Genomic DNA, 20216 nt, shown 5'->3' on the forward strand with positions numbered 1-20216 from the left:
TGAAAATTGTTTCAGGTTGTTTTCCATTCATAGACTCAAGAAAAGTTCTAAACAACCATTCAAATGAACTCTCAGTTTCATCCGACATGAATACCAAAACAAACATTACATTTTGCTTATGATGATTAATTCCAACGAAAGGAGCACATATCAAATTGTAACGATTGGTTCGATAAGTCGTGTCAACTGACATAACATCACCAAAATACTGTAACACCCGGAAATTTTAATACGTGAATTCGCATGCATAAATAGGGAAATTAATTATTTAAAAATTTATATTTGGGTTAAATGACATTTATGTGAATTATATGCATGATTAAAATTTATTTTTAGCATTTAACCCATAATTATTGTATTTTTAGATTTTTAAGAATTTTATTGAGTGGATTGCGTAGACGGGACCGTGGACGGACGAGATGCCAAAATATTTAGCCAAAAATATTTTATGAGTTTTTGAGCCTTAAAATATTATTTTAAGGTATTGTGTCAAGAAAATTTTAGTATTTAAGTATATATTAATTTAAGAATTGATTTTTGGCCAAAATAAGTCATTTTAAGGACTTTTATTAATATTTAAAAATTCCCTAATTTGATATTTCGGGATTTAATATTTTTCCATCAGATTATTATTATTTATTTAGGGTTTTAAATATTTAATTAGACATGATTTTATTCCTAAATTAATATCCTATTTTTTTTATTCTATTTAATTTATTTAAAACCTAAAACCTACCCTACCAATTTAAACCCATCAGCCGACTTCACCCATCCCCTTCACTCCCATTCTCTCGTTCCAGTAGGTTTCAAGCCCCCATAGCCGATCCAACCAAGCTCCACCTTTGAAGGTTTTTGGTCCGTTCGTCGTCCCGGAGTCCCGTAAACGCATCAATCGTTGTCAAATAATTATCAAAGGCATGTTTAACTCCTTTCTTTAACACCATATAAGCTACATACACGTTTTTATGGCAGATCTTTTATGTTTTATTCTGATTTTTCATTGAGTGCATGCAAGATCTTGAATTAAATAATGAACAGCTCACGTTTTTCATGTTTGGATGGCATATGCTCACGTTTTCTTGGCATGGGACAAGCATGGTCTGCTGGGTCAGGTTCAAGGGGTGTCCTAGGGTGCCTAGGGTCGAGCTGGGTCCAGGGGTTCAGGCTGGTTCACGGCTGGGTTCAAGCTGGTGCAAGGTTGGTCATGGGAGGCGGCAGTTTAGGGTTTAGTGGAAGGGGGGCTCGGCTGGTCATGCTAGGCCATGACCCAGCCGAGCCAAGGCTGGGTTCGAACCGGCAGGACCCTGGGAAGGTCCTGCCGGCGGCGCTCCGGCCAGGGGCGGCCGGAGCGAGGCGGCAGCAGCCCCTAAAGGGCTGCTGCTCGCGCAGCCAAGGGCAAGGAGAGGGGGGCGTCGGGTAGGGGGGATTTCTGGGTGGTTCCGGGTCGGGTCAGGGTAGTGGGTCGGGTCAGTAGGGTCTAGGGTCGGGTCAGGCAGGTTCGGGTCCGGGCTAGGTGGGCCGGGCTCGAGTATTTTAATTTTAAAATATTTAATGATTTAATTGGTTGTTTGGGCCATTTAATTAGTTAGAAAATTATTTGGGCCTCCAAATAATTTTATTTGGGCTTTTTAAATTATTTTTAAGTTAACCCAATAATTTTATGGGCCCGTGGGCCCATCGGAATTTTTGGGCTAGTCAGTGATTTTATTGGGCCAGTCTAGGAATTTTTATGAATTAATTAGTTATTGGGCCTAAATATTTTTATTTAAGCCCAATAACATTTAAGTATTTTATTTTAGTAAAAATTATAATTTTTAAAATTAGTTATTTAATTATGGGCTTTAAGTTAGTTAACAGGCTTTAAGTCAGTTAAGGGGTTTAGTAGAGAGACCAGCAGTCTGGACCAACCCATGAAAATAAACTAAGTCCGGAATATATATTTAATTATTTTTATGCATGAAGTCTATTTTAAGTAAAAGTATATTTATTATTAAAATTAATTAAATATATATTACGGACATATTTTAAGTGCATGCATACATGAAATATTTTATGATGTGTTTATGATTAAGAATTGAGCATGAAAAATATTTTTATGGAAATTGAAGTGATGTGACAACATAGAAGTGGGTTTTACCACTGACACAGAGGTAGTTCTACTACCGGCAGAGAAGTGGGTTTTACCACTGGCACAGAGGTAGTTTACTACCAGCATAGAGGTGGATTTATCCACCGCCACGTACGATGGTTCTTTAGACTGATCAGTCGGCACAGTTATTAGTCACATTCATGGATATGACCATACTCAGTTTTTATGTTTATGACATGCTCAATTATGTTATGTATGTTGAAGATTGTTATGTTATGTTTATGATTTATGATTCAGCATTTATGTTATGAAAAATGTTTACATGCATGCTCATGTACATGTATATGTATTAGTATCTACGTGATGCATTATTTTAACCCTTGTTATAAAGGATTAGACATGTTGAGCCTCTAGGCTCACTACGCTTATATGGTGCAGGTGAGTATGATGTAGCTCCTACCGGTGGCGAGGACGCATGAGCGAGCATGGCAGTGGCCCCGTGACCGTCTCGCTAGGATTTTATTTACGCATGAGTTATATATTCAGGATATTTTTATGTTTTCAGTGGTTATGATTAATTATTTATTTTTCATGATTTTAGTAGACATAAGTTATAAATTTTCACTATAGACATTATTTTATCTATTGCATGACTCAAGATTTTATCAAATAACTGTTTATTATTTTTATTTTTGTTAATTAAGCGAGTTATTATTTGTAATATTATTTTTAATGTTTATACATATATGTATGGGCGTATATGTATATAGTATTTAAAAAAAAAAAAAGTTTTTCCGCATTTTATTAGTAGTAGGCGTTTCAATTGGTATCAGAGCACGGTCCTTGGAGGGTGTCCATCTGCCACGTGAAGCTCAGAAATCCTGCTACAGGTCTGTAAGTTTTAAATGCTTTATTAAGATTTAGAAGGAGCTTATGTATTAATTTTAAGTATTTCATGTTCAGTAAGACTTTTGAAACCCTTCGTTATGCATTGCGATTTACGTAAAGAAATATGTGGTGGTACAGAATGCCTCCCAGACAGATGAATAGACGCGGAGGACCTCCACCTCCACCTCCACCTCCGCAGAATCCTCTTTCAGCATTGGAGCAGGCCAATGCGAATATGATGGCTGGGATTACTGCTCTGTTGGAGCAGGAGGCGGCACGTCCGAGGCTTTCACATGATGAGGATGTGGCTGAGCGGTTCCAGAAGAAGGGACCAAAGGAGTTTACAGGCACCACTGATCCGCTCATTGCTGAGGGGTGGATTCGATCATTGGAGTCTATCTTTGACTACATGGGGATTACAGACGCTGATAGGGTCAAGTGTGCGGTGTATATGATGAGAGGGGATGCAGCCTCTTGGTGGGAAGGCGCTGTTAGGGGCGTGAACCTACCTACTTTGACGTGGATAGAGTTCAGACGTATGTTCTATGCCAAGTATTTTACTGAGGATGTGCGCAGCCGCATGATCCGGGAGTTCATGAGTCTCCGCCAGGGGGACAAGTCTGTGGTGGAGTACATCACACAATTCGAGAGAGGGTGTCGCTTTGTGCCCCTTATTGCTGACAGTGCACCGGATAAATTGAGACAGTTTGTTGATGGGCTACGGGCTGACATTAAGCATGACGTCCGCATGTTGGATGTCGCTACTTATGAGGCTGCAGTTAGTAGAGCATTGCGCTCTGAGGAGGGGAGAAGAGATATACAGAAGGAACAGCAGCGTAAGAGACAGTTCCAGCTGGAATCTTATCAACCATCTTCGCTACCACCCATAAAGAAACAGTTCACAGGGCCATCTAAGGACCTTAACCAGCAGAGTCAGCAGGGTCAGCAGCAGCAGCAACAGAGGGGCGGGGCCCCTAAGCCAGGAGGAGTACCACTTTGCCCGAAGTGTCAGAAAGCAGATTCGGGTCTGTGTCTGAGTGGGTCGAATGTGTGTTTCCATTGCAAGGAGCCGGGGCACATGTCCATAAATTGTCCAAGGAAGAAGAACACCACAGGGAGGGTGTTTGTCATGCAAGCAGCTGGGGCAGACCCAAACACCTCTTTGATCTCCGGTATGCCCTAACCTATTCTTTTAAGGGAACTTTGGTGAAGTTAAAAATATTTTGTTTATCAGAGTGCGCAGCAGAAGCATTACTTTTGGGATACCGAAACTTGGGAACTAGATATGTGATAATGAGTTTAGTGAATTGGATTTTGAAGAACTCCGTTATTAGAATTTGATCAGTCGAATTTCGAGGACGAAATTCAATTTAAGGGGGGAGAATTGTAACACCCGGAAATTTTAATACGTGAATTTGCATGCATAAATAGGGAAATTAATTATTTAAAAATTTATATTTGGGTTAAATGACATTTATGTGAATTATATGCATGATTAAAATTTATTTTTAGCATTTAACCCATAATTATTGTATTTTTAGATTTTTAAGAATTTTATTGAGTGGATTGCGTAGACGGGACCGTGGACGGACGAGATGCCAAAATATTTAGCCAAAAATATTTTATGAGTTTTTGAGCCTTAAAATATTATTTTAAGGTATTGTGTCAAGAAAATTTTAGTATTTAAGTATATATTAATTTAAGAATTGATTTTTGGCCAAAATAAGTCATTTTAAGGACTTTTATTAATATTTAAAAATTCCCTAATTTGATATTTCGGGATTTAATATTTTTCCATCAGATTATTATTATTTATTTAGGGTTTTAAATATTTAATTAGACATGATTTTATTCCTAAATTAATATCCTATTTTTTTTATTCTATTTAATTTATTTAAAACCTAAAACCTACCCTACCAATTTAAACCCATCAGCCGACTTCACCCATCCCCTTCACTCCCATTCTCTCGTTCCAGTAGGTTTCAAGCCCCCATAGCCGATCCAACCAAGCTCCACCTTTGAAGGTTTTTGGTCCGTTCGTCGTCCCGGAGTCCCGTAAACGCATCAATCGTTGTCAAATAATTATCAAAGGCATGTTTAACTCCTTTCTTTAACACCATATAAGCTACATACACGTTTTTATGGCAGATCTTTTATGTTTTATTCTGATTTTTCATTGAGTGCATGCAAGATCTTGAATTAAATAATGAACAGCTCACGTTTTTCATGTTTGGATGGCATATGCTCACGTTTTCTTGGCATGGGACAAGCATGGTCTGCTGGGTCAGGTTCAAGGGGTGTCCTAGGGTGCCTAGGGTCGAGCTGGGTCCAGGGGTTCAGGCTGGTTCACGGCTGGGTTCAAGCTGGTGCAAGGTTGGTCATGGGAGGCGGCAGTTTAGGGTTTAGTGGAAGGGGGGCTCGGCTGGTCATGCTAGGCCATGACCCAGCCGAGCCAAGGCTGGGTTCGAACCGGCAGGACCCTGGGAAGGTCCTGCCGGCGGCGCTCCGGCCAGGGGCGGCCGGAGCGAGGCGGCAGCAGCCCCTAAAGGGCTGCTGCTCGCGCAGCCAAGGGCAAGGAGAGGGGGGCGTCGGGTAGGGGGGATTTCTGGGTGGTTCCGGGTCGGGTCAGGGTAGTGGGTCGGGTCAGTAGGGTCTAGGGTCGGGTCAGGCAGGTTCGGGTCCGGGCTAGGTGGGCCGGGCTCGAGTATTTTAATTTTAAAATATTTAATGATTTAATTGGTTGTTTGGGCCATTTAATTAGTTAGAAAATTATTTGGGCCTCCAAATAATTTTATTTGGGCTTTTTAAATTATTTTTAAGTTAACCCAATAATTTTATGGGCCCGTGGGCCCATCGGAATTTTTGGGCTAGTCAGTGATTTTATTGGGCCAGTCTAGGAATTTTTATGAATTAATTAGTATTGGGCCTAAATATTTTTATTTAAGCCCAATAACATTTAAGTATTTTATTTTAGTAAAAATTATAATTTTTAAAATTAGTTATTTAATTATGGGCTTTAAGTTAGTTAACAGGCTTTAAGTCAGTTAAGGGGTTTAGTAGAGAGACCAGCAGTCTGGACCAACCCATGAAAATAAACTAAGTCCGGAATATATATTTAATTATTTTTATGCATGAAGTCTATTTTAAGTAAAAGTATATTTATTATTAAAATTAATTAAATATATATTACGGACATATTTTAAGTGTATGCATACATGAAATATTTTATGATGTGTTTATGATTAAGAATTGAGCATGAAAAATATTTTTATGGAAATTGAAGTGATGTGACAACATAGAAGTGGGTTTTACCACTGACACAGAGGTAGTTCTACTACCGGCATAGAAGTGGGTTTTACCACTGGCACAGAGGTAGTTTACTACCAGCATAGAGGTGGATTTATCCACCGCCACGTACGATGGTTCTTTAGACTGATCAGTCGGCACAGTTATTAGTCACATTCATGGATATGACCATACTCAGTTTTTATGTTTATGACATGCTCAATTATGTTATGTATGTTGAAGATTATTATGTTATGTTTATGATTTATGATTCAGCATTTATGTTATGAAAAATGTTTACATGCATGCTCATGTACATGTATATGTATTAGTATCTACGTGATGCATTATTTTAACCCTTGTTATAAAGGATTAGACATGTTGAGCCTCTAGGCTCACTACGCTTATATGGTGCAGGTGAGTATGATGTAGCTCCTACCGGTGGCGAGGACGTTATGCGAGCATGGCAGTGGCCCCGTGACCGTCTCGCTAGGATTTTATTTACGCATGAGTTATATATTCAGGATATTTTTATGTTTTCAGTGGTTATGATTAATTATTTATTTTTCATGATTTTAGTAGACATAAGTTATAAATTTTCACTATAGACATTATTTTATCTATTGCATGACTCAAGATTTTATCAAATAACTGTTTATTATTTTTATTTTTGTTAATTAAGCGAGTTATTATTTGTAATATTATTTTTAATGTTTATACATATATGTATGGGCGTATATGTATATAGTATTTAAAAAAAAAAAAAGTTTTTCCGCATTTTATTAGTAGTAGGCGTTTCAAATACTCATAATCAACTTGACATCTCGAATCCCTAAAGAAAAAATTCATGACCCTATTGTCATCATCTAGTTGAACGTTCCAATAAAAATGTGATTCCAGCTTATTTGCCTTGTTTATAAAATGATGAAGTAAGGCAGAAGCATCCCCATTCTCAACTTTTGTATGCTTTTTTATACGACCAAGGTGATCGTATATATCTTTTCTAATAAAGCTCAAATTATGTGACCCTTGTGCATCATTTTCCATATAAGCTACAGCATTAGCCATAGAAATCCCAGCATTTACCATTGCTTCTAAAGTGGAATTTTGAGCATGAGAAATATTTCGTGATGATCTCAACAAATGTCTTTGATCAACCGCAACCATGTCATGATTATGCTCAATGACAAACCTACCAACCTTCCACTCCCCACCCATTTGCCTACTAATTTTCAGCTTGGCTTTACATTTTGTTCTACTAGTCGGCTTCAAGTAAATAGGAATTTTTTCAACAGAGCGTTTTTCATCTTTACTACCTTCACATGAACATTCAAACTCTTTAGATTGTAAATCAGTAGTGCCAGGAAAGTAGCGTTGATCACCTTTTTTGACGCTGAACCCTTTAGCATGCGCATAATTGCAATAAAGTAAATACGCATCTTCAACGCTTTTGACTACATGACCAACAAGTAGTTTACTCTCCAATTGACCAAAAAACCTACTGTATTTGAAATTAAAAGTGTCATAAATCACATTTTCTCCAAACTTAATAAATCAAGTGTATGTATCAATATTAATGAGTTTTTCATTTATTTTTTTTAAAAAGAATGTGATAACTTTTAATCTATCCAAAACATAAAATGAGTGTCTTTTAAAAAAAAAAAACATAAAATGATTGTGAATTTTGAATCAAGATATGCTTTTGGTTTTTTGTATGTGAGTTTTTTAGGGGAAATTGGCTGATGGGAGAGTCTAATAATTGTAAAGAAACTGTTAAAGAGATCAAGTCAGGGGAGGAAAGAGTTTTAAAATGAGGCAAACTTGTTGGGCTACTGTTCGATGGGAGCAGAAAAGCTTCTTGTTTATGAATATGTTGCTAATGAGAGCCTTGACAAGGTTTTGCTCACTAAGTACTTATTGTTAATTATGCATTGTGTATCATCAGTTGGATATATGATTATCAATGTATGTTCAGAGAATGAAATTTAACAAATTATACGAACATGTTGTGGAACCAAGCTTATATATGAACCATAATTAATCGTAGGTTTTTTATATATTCCACAAAGATAATCATAAGATCAATTTATATGGACTCAGTAGACTAACATCTCGTGCAACCAAATCAAATCAAATAAAATCATAACAAGATGAAACGATTAATCATATCTTTGAACCAAATCAGAGAACAAAATCACCATTCTTCAAGATCAATAGTTGAAAAGAGGCTCTGGAAGGAATGAGGGCAATCAATTCAATACAAATTTATTCACATTAACGTCACTTTCAAATTCAAAATATACATCCATATCAAACGATTATTACTGAAAGAGCGCAAAAAAGTTTATATACTATATACATAAATTAGTTCATACCGTGACGAAGGGGGATCACTATGCAACAGCGTGGGCGAATCAATTAATATTGTTCCCTTCTTGTTTCTCCAAATCTGGAATCCCTCAAGCGGGCAGTGATTTTTGAAAATCTAGGAACACGACAAACAAGCTTTCAAATTTTGGGATCTGACCATTACTCTTAGGAGAATCTAACAACATTGAATGAGGAATCTCCCATTAGAAATCAAGAAAACAAGATTTTTTTTAACTACTGCACTCCAATCCAAAGTCCCCAATTGAAATATTTTCTACACCAACTCACCCATCCCTCATGGCCATTCCCGAACAAAATCAACTTCAGAAATTTTACTGTGATAATCCATAGAAAATACAATATTATCACATACATACCTTGAGGATTGCAGGCCCGAGGATCTTCAAACAAAAAACCCCGTCCAAATGCACTTTCGATGGGTATGGGCTCGAACTCGACGATGCACAGGATATCAAAATAAATTTGCAGAATCTCGTTCCCTCATCTTCACCAAGGTCGTAAGATTACGAGGAGAAAGCCGCCGAAATTACAAGAGGAAAAGTCCCGCGGATTTCTGATTCTAATTTCAAAAGTAACCATGGTTGGAGATCTCGCTCCAATTAATCCTAATTCCGATTTTTTTATTTAAAAAAATTATTTTAAATTAAATGCCACGTGTCAAGCGATGATAGGCTGAGGGCACTACCCTGCATCGACGCATCCCTTATCTTCTTACTAGATTATTATTTTCCTTTTCTCCTATGTCGTGATTTTGAGTTTTTTTGGGATTTAGAGATTTTTGCATTCTTCTGCACTCATTCTGAACGTTTGGATTCTTGGACGGCAGAGTCAGAGACGTTTTCTTTCTTTTTTTTCTTCATAATTTTTTTCTAGTTAATCTGTTATAATTTTTTGTTTAGAGATTATGAAGCCAATTATGTTTGGCTAAGTTTTTATTTCTGATTCAAGGATATTTTCCTATATTTCAATTTATCACTATGAGGTTATGCGTTAAATTGATATTCTTGTTTGTTTCTATTATTTGTTGATTTATGATTTATTTTCATGAAATTTGTAGGTCGATTAATCTGACAAATTAATTTGATTTTGTAACGCCCAGAAATTCGTCACATAAATACGCATGCATAACTAAGAGATTTAATAATTTTAAAATAATGTGAAAATGTATTAAATTGTTTTTATGAGTTAGTATGTGAATTACATGATTTATTTGCATGTTTTAAATATTGTTTCGGTATTTAAATCTGTATGATGTGATTTATGAATTTATTTGATAAAATCATTTGATAATCGCGTAGGCGGGACCGTGGACAAACGAGATGTTAGTTTTTCACCCAAAATATTTTATGAGATATTTAGGAGGCTTAAAATATTATTTTAAGGTATAATTTGAAGAAAATTATGGTATTTATATATATGTATATTTATATGTCCGTTTCTACCCAAAATAAGTCATTATAATGACTTTTATTAATCTTAAAAAATTTTCTATTTTATTATTTCGAGATTTATTAAGTTTTTAGCAAATTAGAATGTATCTTTAAAGTTTAAATTATATTATTTAATTATCCTAATCTTTTTTATTAATTATCTAACCTAGATTATCCTAAAATCTACCCTAAACCTTCCCAACTTCAACTAAACCCTTAGCCGCCTCCATCACCCTCTTCCCCACCATCTTCACCGTTCCATCAGAGATTTCTTAGCCCCATAGCCGAGCGTTAGTTTTTGGATTATTTATAAGATTCGTTCGTCCCGGCGAGCCCGATACGCGTCGTTTACGTCTAATAATTATCAAGGCACGTCTCGAATCCATTCTTGGCCACCATTTAAATTATATATATGTTTTTGTTGGGTTTGAATAGTCAAATGGTAGGTGGCAATTGGTGGCAGCAAGTATTGGAAAATGAGACAACACTCATTACACTTGTGCGTACAAAAATGAAGGAAAATTCAATTGAGAATTTTCCTTCACATTTATAACCGAGAGATTGCACCTATAAATAGGTGCATTCTCTTGGAATGAAAAGCATCCCATTCTCAAGTTCTCTTATCTGATTCTTGAGTGTTCTTCATCTCCCTTGTTTATTTCTATATATATTTGTGAGATAGGTTTTTCTCCTATATAAAAGAGTGTGTCTCTTTTTGAAAACACAGAGAGAGGTTGTAATTCTCCAAATATTATAGTGGAATCTTTTGGTCTTGCCCATGGTTTTTACCCTAATAATTTTTAGGGGTTTTCCACGTAAATCTTGGTGTCTATTTAGTCTTCAATTTCCATAGTTTCTATCTCGTAATGCCGCACCTGGAACCAACAAGTGGTATCAGAGCCTTGGCATAAAATTTCTTAAAATTCTGAGTATGCTCTGTGGTTGCAGCTTTGACTGATCTTCCACATCAGAAAAGATTTTTTGAAGATTTTATAAGGCAGGATTCTTGTAGTCAAGATGACGGCAAAATACGAGATAGAAAAGTTCAACGGGAGCAATTTTTTGTTGTGGAAATTGAAGGTGCAAGCAATTCTAACAAAGGAGCGTTGCTTGACAGCTATTGGAGATAGACCGGCGGATGTCACGGACGATCAAAAGTGGAACGAGATGAATCACAATGCTGTTGCCAATTTGCACTTGGCTATAGCGGATGAAGTTTTGTCAAGTATCTCTGAAATAAAAAGCGCAAAATTTATTTGGGATAGTCTGACAAAATTGTACGAGGTCAAGTCACTACACAACAAAATTTTCCTAAAGAGAAAGCTTTATACTCTTCGGATGGCAGAATCCTCATCGATGACCAACCATATCAATACACTGAATACTCTATTTTCCCGGCTCACGTCTATTGGGCATAAAATAGAGGAAAAAGAACGTGCGGAGCTTCTACTTCAAAGTCTACCAGATTCATACGATCAGCTCATCATCAATGTTACCAACAATGTTCTTTTGGATAATTTAAATTTTGACGACGTCTTAACTGCGGTTCTTGGAGAAGAGAGTCGTCGAAGGAACAAGGAAGATAGGTTGGCAACGTCGAAGCAAGCAGAGGCTTTACCGATGACGAGAGGAAGATTGACGGAGCGTGACTCCAGTGGGAGCCACAGATATGGTAGATCCAAGTCAAGAAGTAAGAAGAAGAATATTTACTGCTTTAAATGTTGCGGTAAAGGGCACTTCAAGAGAGAGTGTACGAAGAGCATCGATAAGGGATCTCAAGGAAATGTGGCCAGTACTTCCGGCGGTGGTGAAATATTATTCAGCGAAGCAGCAACAGTTGCAGAAGGCAGACACAAATTTTGTGATGCATGGATTATGGATTCAGGAGCGACGTGGCATATGACGTCAAGGAGAGAATGGTTCGACCAGTATGAACCAGTCTCAGGAGGATCTGTATTCATGGGAAATGATCATGCCTTGGAAATTGCTGGGGTCGGTACCATCAAAATTAAAATGTTTGATGGCACTATTCGCACCATACAGGAGGTACGACATGTGAAGGGTCTGACAAAAAATCTTTTGTCTTTGGGGCAATTGGATGATATTGGGTGCAAAACCCGTATCGAAAAAGGGATCATGAAGATTGTGAAAGGCGCGCTTGTGGTTATGAAGGCGGAAAAGGTTGCTGCAAATCTGTATGTATTGTTGGGGGAAACACACAAAGAGGCGGAATTAGTTGTTGCATCAATTGGTTAGGGGGAAGAATCAACAGTGTTGTGGCATAGAAAGCTTGGGCATATGTCAGAACGAGGAATGAAGATTCTCTCAGAACGGAAGCTGTTGCCGGGGATTACAAAAGTGAATCTACCCTTTTGTGAGCATTGTATTACCAGTAAACAACACAGATTGAAGTTTGGCACGTCTACTGCCAAAAGCAATGGCATATTGGAGCTAATTCATTCTGATGTTTGGCAAGCACCGGTGGTATCCCTAGGAGGAGCGAGATACTTTGTTTCTTTTATTGATGATTTCTCTAGGAGATGTTGGGTGTATCCAATCAAGAAAAAATCAGATGTTTTCGAAATCTTCAAAGCTTTCAAAGCGCGGGTTGAACTTGATTCTGATAAGAAAATCAAGTGTTTAAGGACGGACAATGGAGGAGAATATTCCAGTGATGAATTTTGATGCATTCTGTCAGCATGAGGGCATCAAAAGACAGTTCACGACGGCTTACACGCCTCAGCAGAATGGAGTGGCGGAGCGGATGAACAGAACTTTGTTGGACAGAACAAGAGCCATGTTGAGTACTACGGGTCTACCAAAGTCATTTTGGGCAGAAGCAGTCAAAACTGCTTCTTACATCATCAATCGTTCTCCTTCAGTGGCGATTGATTTGAAGACTCCAATGGAGGTGTGGACTGGCAAGCCAGCTGATTATTCTCGGTTACATACATTTGGAAGTCCGATGTACGTGTTGTACAATGAACAAGAAAGATCAAAGTTGGATTCCAAATCCAGAAAGTGCATCTTCTTGGGCTATGCTGATGGAGTAAAGGGGTTTCGCTTGTGGGATCCTACTGTCCACAAGCTTATCATCAGCAGAGATGTTATCTTTGAAGAAGATAAAGTGAAGGGAGACAAAGGCACACTGAATTCAGAAACTACTATCATTCAGGTGGAAAATAAGACAGACAAAGATCAACTTTCTTGTGAAGCAGTACCAGAGCACGAGGAACAAGAACCAGTTGAGTCAGAGGTTTCCAAAGTAAGGCAGTCAACTCGAGAGAGAAGACCACCAGGTTGGCTTTCAGATTATGTCACTGAAAGCAACATTGCATATTGTCTATTAACAGAGGATGGTGAGCCGTCGAGTTTCCATAAGGCTACTCAAAGCTCAGATGTATCCCTGTGGATGACAGTGATGCAGGAAGAATTGAAAGCATTGGACAGAAACAAAACTTGGGATCTTGTTACACTACCACGAGGGAGGAAAGCTATAGGTAACAGATGGGTCTATAAGATCAAGCGTGATGTCAATAACCAAGTGGAGCGGTATCGTGCGAGATTGGTTGTCAAAGGGTATGCTCAGAAAGAAGGTATTGACTTCAATGAGATATTTTCTCCTGTGGTTCGACTTTCAACAGTCAGAGTAGTATTGGCATTGTGTGCGGTGTTTGACCTACATCTGGAACAGCTAGATGTGAAAACAGCATTTCTTCATGGTGATCTTGAAGAAAAAATCTATATGCTCCAGCCAGAAGGTTTTGCAGAAAAAGGCAAAGAGAACTTGGTTTGCAGGTTGAATAAATCTCTGTACGGTCTCAAACAGGCGCCGAGGTGTTGGTACAAGAGATTTGATTCCTATATCATGAGCCTTGGGTACAACAGAATCAGTGCAGACCCTTGTACGTATTTCAAGAGGTTTGGTGATGATAATTATATCATTTTGCTGTTGTACGTGGACGACATGTTGGTAGCAGGCCCAAACAAAGATCGGGTCCAAGAATTGAAGGCACAGTTGGCTAGGGAATTTGATATGAAGGACTTGGAACCAGCAAACAAGATTCTAGGGATTCAAGTTCACCGAGACAGAAGCAATAAGAAGATTTGGCTTTCCCAGAAAAATTATTTGAAGAAAGTCTTGCAGCGCTTCAACATGAAAGATAGTAAGCCAATTTCAACCCCTCTTCCTATTAACTTCAAGTTATCTTCTGAGATGTGTCCTAGCAGTAAAGCAGAGAAGATGGAGATGTCTCGAGTACCGTATGCATCAGCAGTGGGAAGTTTAATGTTCGCTATGATCTGTACTAGACCAGACATTGCACAAGCAGTGGGAGCAGTCAGTCGGTATATGGCGAATCCTGGACAAGAGCATTGGAGCACGGTTAAGAGGATCCTTAGATATATTAAGGGTACCTCGGATGCTGCATTATGTTTTGGAGGATCAGATTTTACACTAAGGGGCTATGTGGATTCAGATTACGCAGGTGATCCAGATAAGAGAAAATCTACTACTGGTTATGTGTTTACAGTTGCAGGAGGTGCAGTCAGCTGGGTTTCAAAACTGCAAACAGTTGTGGCATTATCTACAATGGAAGCAGAATACATGGCAGCTACTCAAGCTTGCAAGGAGGCAATATGGATTAAAAGGTTATTGGAGGAGCTTGGGCACAAACAAGAAAAGATTCTTCTGTTTTGTGATAGTCAGAGTGCCTTGCACATTGCAAGGAATCCAGCCTTTCATTCCAGGACTAAACACATTGGAGTTCAATTTCACTTTGTTCGGGAAGTAGTAGAGGAAGGAAGTGTGGACATGCAGAAGATCCATACGAAGGATAACATTGCTGATATTCTGACCAAACCAGTGAGTGCAGAGAAGTTTGAATGGTGTAGATCCTCAAGTGGCCTAGCAGAAACGTAAGCAGCAAAAAATGGCAAGATTGAAAGGACGTGTGGAGACGTGTTTGATTCTCAATCAAATCTCCAAGTGGGAGAAATGTTGGGTTTGAATAGTCAAATGGTAGGTGGCAATTGGTGGCAGCAAGTATTGGAAAATGAGACAACACTTATTACACTTGTGCGTACAAAAATGAAGGAAACATTTATAACCGAGAGATTGCACCTATAAATAGGTGCATTCTCTTGGAATGAAAAGCATCCCATTCTCAAGTTCTCTTATCTGATTCTTGAGTGTTCTTCATCTCCCTTGTTTATTTCTATATATATATGTGAGATAGGTTTTTCTCCTGTATAAAAGAGTGTGTCTCTTTTTGGAAACACAGAGAGAGGTTGTAATTCTCCAAATATTATAGTGAAATCTTTTGGTCTTGCCCGTGGTTTTTACCCTAATAATTTTTAGGGGTTTTCCACGTAAATCTTGGTGTCTATTTAGTCTTCAATTTTCATAGTTTCTATCTCGTAATGCCGCACCTGGAACCAACAGTTTTTTATGGTAAAAAGATGGTTTGATTAATTGTATATGGTTTAGAACAAGAAAACACATGAGATCATTTATATCATTCATGTTTTTGTTCATGATGGCCAACTTTCTCACGTTTTTGCCATGGCTGATGGATGGGGCTGTTCCAGAGGGTTTATGGGTCAAGGTAGGGTCCCTAGGGGTCTAGTGGATATGGTTGTTTGGTCGCTAGGGGCTAGAGAAGGGCTGGCCGATCAGTTGTTGGGATGAAACAGCAGGTTAGCGTGCAGATCCTAGGCTCTCAGAAAAGTGGTTCGTTCTCCTTCTATAGGCCATGGTTTTGGGTCAGGTTTGTTGGGTTAGAACCGCCTGGATGTTGGCTAAGTTTGGGAGGTGGTTTTAAGGCCAAATATGGTTGGATCAGGGATAACGAAACTATTTTCTGGAACTGCTCTGTCTGCCCACGAAAAAGAGATAGGGTCTGGTATTTGGGTTCGTTCTCTTCCTATAGGGTTGTGTTTGGGCTGGGGCTTGGTTGGTTGGATGCATCTGGGTCTGTTGAATGTGTGGACGTCGGAGCTCAGGCCAAAGGTGGCCGGAGAAGGGAGAACGATCAGAAATGCCACAGCTGCTCAAAGCTGCGCGTGAAGGGGGCAGGGCTGGAATTGGTTGGTTCGGGCAGCGGTCAGAGGCTCGGGCAGGGGTATTCCCGGGTTGGGTTTGATGTTATTTTGGTCAAGGCATGTTGGTTTGGTTCTGGGTTATTTTAGTTCGGGCTCGGGTAATTTAAATATGGGCCTAAGTATTTTATTAAGTTATGTTAATGGGTTTAAGAGTTTGAGTTGTTTATTTGGGTTTAAATGATTAAATTAAGTCGATCCATTAAGTTTATTGGGCCTAGTGATCCATGAAAGCAATTGGCTTAGTTATAATGGGCTAAGTTTTAAATGGACCGGGTTATGTGTTAATAGGTCAGTCTAATTCAACGAGTTTAAGTAAATGAGCAGTCACATCGATTGAGCCCATGACAAGTAAAAGTCCATAAATATATATATTTAATATATATATATATAATTTTTTTCCTCTGCACACCAGTGTGAAGGGATTTTGTGTGCACCCTGTGATGTTCGCGTGAACATCTGAGATGTTCTCGCGAACATCTGATTTTTTTTTAGATGTTCGCGCGAACATCCCGCGGTGCACACAAAATCCCTGCACACTGGTGTGCAGTGGATCATGACTGTATATATATGAAACGACCCTAACTCTATAATTAATAAATAAATATGCGGAATTTTTTTTTTTATTACTTACTAAATAAAATATGTACATATATGCCCATACATATATGCACAGAATAAAAAGATTTAAAAATAAATAAATAAATAATTAAATACTTAAATAAAAATGCATTCTTTAAATAAAATAAATATCTGAGTCAAACATTTAATTAAAAATACTGCATAAATAAAATGATTAAAATTTGCATGCACTGACAATATTCAATAAAATATTCAAAACTCACAACCACTGAAAAATAATATAAAATGTGTAACGTGCTGACATAATCAAAAACATGCATGTGACTCAGACATCTATCACGGTCATGGGATCACTGCATGCCTGCTCATACATCCTCGCCTCCGGTGGGTACAACCTCATCCTCAACGTACTCACCTGCACCATACCAGTGTAGTGAGTCTAGAGGCCCAACATGCTAACATAACAAGGGTTTAAAATAATTTAAATCAATTTAATACTAATACATACATATACATGAATGAGCATGCTTAAAAATATCATGACATAAACATAACTTAAATTAACTCAAATATCCTAAAAATACATAATACATAAACATTGTTGAGCAATTAATTTTCTAACATCGCATGGTTGTATCCGTAGTGTAACCTTAAATCATACATTAAATACTGATCAGCGTGGAAACCAACGTACGTGGCGGTGACGAATCACCTCTTAAATTGGCAGTAAACTGCCCTTCAATAGTTCACATATGGGGACGAATCCCCCTTAAATTGTCACACTACTTCAACTTCCAACATAAAATATTTTATTATTGCTCAACCTTAAACATTTAATTATGCATAAAATTATTTCATGAATGCATGTACTTAAATAAAAGGTGTGTCCTTCATATATATTTAATTTAATTTCTTACTAACATATAAATATTAAAATAACTTCAATGCATAAAATAATTAAATATATAATAAGAACACATGCAAATTTCTCACGGATAGTCCTGGACTGCTGGCCCTAACACTCAAGCCCATTTACTTAAATCTGGCCCATTAACACTGAGACTGGCCCAATAACATACTTAAGCCCAATAAAAATTATTCTAAGCCCAACTAAATAATTAAAGCCCATTAAAGCATTCTAGGCCCAATAACAACTTAAACTGGCCCAATGGGCCCAAAAGCCCAAAGACTGGCCCAATAACTTTTATGGGCTCAAAAGCCCATAAAATTAATAGACTAACTTAATTAAAATTTTAAAAGCCCAAATAAAATTATTTGGGAGTCCAAATAATTTTATTTCAAATTAATTGGTCCAAAAACCCATTAATTCATAAAATATTTTAAAAATAAAAAGACTCGAGCCCGGCCCACCAAACCCAGACCCGGACTCACTTAACCCGACCCACGACCCACTGACTTGACCCGGACCCAAGAACCCGACCCGGACCAAGCCCTAACCCTAAACCCGAACTCACCTCTCCTCTACTCCTCGGCCGCCGCGTGCAGCAGCCCTTCTAGGGCTGCTGCCGCCCTGCTCCGGCCACCCCTGGCCGGAGCCCCGCCGCCCAAACGTAGCCCACGTCTGGGCGGTCCTAACCTAGACAAGACCCCAGCCCCATGCAGCCTGAACCGCCAAGGCCGAGCCCTCTTCCTCGAAACCCTAGCTGCGCACCCATCAGCCCTTCCAGCCCTCACCTGTTCGGCCGAGCCCAATCCAGCCCCTAGCCCAGCCATGGCTCGACCCTAAGGACCCTACCAGACCTAAGAACCATCAGCCAACAGCCCTTGACCGATCCATGCCCAAAAGAACGTGAACATGAAATAAGGATGGGAAAATTCGAACCCTTCAAACCATTTTTTGAAAAAAAAAATTGAAAGTTTTGATGCATACACAATCCACACAATATATATCTGATAGGTACGAAAAAAATTGGAAGAAAATCATGTCTTTCACCGAAAATGAAGAGAAAAACGGGCGTGAGACGATTCCGGGACGACGGGACGACGACGACTTGCTTTGGACCTTCAAAAACGTGGCTATGGTGTTCTTCCTTGGGGTTGCTCGGTTGAGGAAGATGATGGAGAAGCGAGGGAGGCGGCTACTAAGGTAATCGGTTAAGGGTTTGGGGTAGATTAGGTTTAGAGTTTTATTTTTAATTAAAATAGGTTTTAGGATAATTAAAAGTTTTAAATATAAAACCTAAAATGTTAAAACTCTAAATAAAAACTAAAATCTGATAATTTAAGTTAATCATAAACAAAATCCCGAAATTATAAATTTATGGAATTTTAAAAATACTAAAAAGTCAATATTTTGGCTTATTTTGAATAAAAACGGACCCATAAAAATATATAAAATTAAATACTAAAAATTTTGAGATAATAAAACTCAAAATAATATTTTAGGGCTCTAAAAAGGCTCATGAAATTAATTGGCTAGAAAGTTGTCATCTCGTCCGTCCACGGTCCCGTCTACGCGATAAAATAATTAAAATACTAAAAATCATAAAAATCACTAATTATGGGTTAAATGCTTAAAAATAAATTAAATCATGCACAAATAATTCACATAATTATTTAACCCATAAATCTAAAATTTAAATAATTAAATATCCTAATTATGCATGCGGATTTACGTATTTAAAATACCGGGTGTTACAATTCTCCCCCCCTTAAATTGAATTTCGTCCTCGAAATTAAAGTACTTACCCGAACAACTCCGGGTAGCGAGTCCTCATATCTGCCTCGGTCTCCCAAGTAGCTTCCTCCTCCGAGTGATTCAGCCACTGGACTCTGACCATCGGTATGACCCGCGTCCTAAGCCTCCGCTCCTCCCTTGCCAAGATCCGTACTGGCCTCTCCTCATACACTAGATCCGGTGGCAACTGTAAGGGCTCGAAATCCAACACATGCGACGGGTTGGAGACATATCTCCGAAGCATAGATACATGGAAGACGTTGTGCACTGCCGCTAGCCCTGGAGGTAGAGCTAAACGGTAGGCCAACGTGCCAACTCTGTCCAAGATCTCGAATGGCCCTATATACCTCGGATTAAGCTTGCCTCTCCGGCCAAAACGCACTACTCCCTTCATAGGTGACACCTTCAGGAATACGTGATCACCTACAGCAAACTCCAAATCTCGTCGTCTGGCATCTGCATAACTCTTCTGCCGACTCTGAGCAGTCCTCATCCGATCTCGAATCTGAGTCACAATGTCGGCTGTCTGCTGCACAATCTCAGGACCCAGCTAAAATCCGCTCACCAACCTCATCCCAATGCACAGGAGATCTGCATCTCCTCCCATACAATGCTGCATAAGGAGTCATACCTATAGACGACTGAAAACTGTTGTTATAGGTAAACTCCACTAATGGCAGTCTAGTCTCCCAAGAGCCCCGAAAATCAATGACACAAGCTCTCAGAAGATCCTCGAGAACCTGGATCACTCTCT

The 20216-nt window shown here is 38.5% G+C and overlaps 1 protein-coding gene across 1 annotated transcript; it reads right to left on the bottom strand.

Annotated features, from left to right (window-relative positions):
• Positions 1-7073: 7073 nt before the first annotated feature.
• Positions 7074-10331, bottom strand: LOC140871196 (protein FAR1-RELATED SEQUENCE 5-like). Its single transcript, XM_073273620.1, has 4 exons — positions 10278-10331; positions 8461-8492; positions 7172-7760; positions 7074-7094 (listed from the first exon to the last, which is right to left on the bottom strand). Exons 1-4 carry the CDS (start codon positions 10329-10331, stop codon positions 7074-7076), a joined length of 696 nt encoding a protein of 231 aa, XP_073129721.1.
• Positions 10332-20216: the final 9885 nt, after the last annotated feature.

This window comes from Henckelia pumila, chromosome 1 (assembly GCF_033568475.1).
Source record: "Henckelia pumila isolate YLH828 chromosome 1, ASM3356847v2, whole genome shotgun sequence".
In the NCBI taxonomy this organism is placed as follows: domain Eukaryota; kingdom Viridiplantae; phylum Streptophyta; class Magnoliopsida; order Lamiales; family Gesneriaceae; genus Henckelia; species Henckelia pumila.

Excerpts from the sequence above, each read along its gene's own strand:
- LOC140871196 (XM_073273620.1), bottom strand. The coding sequence starts at position 10,331 with ATGGTGGGGAAGAGGGTGATGGAGGCGGCTAAGGGTTTAGTTGAAGTT. Across the intron at positions 8,493-10,277 it reads GTTTAGTTGAAGTTGGGAAG|AGCCTCTTTTCAACTATTGA; the intron begins GTTTAGGGTAGA and ends CATTCCTTCCAG. Across the intron at positions 7,761-8,460 it reads ACTATTGATCTTGAAGAATG|GTTTTTTGGTCAATTGGAGA; the intron begins GTGATTTTGTTC and ends CAAATACAGTAG.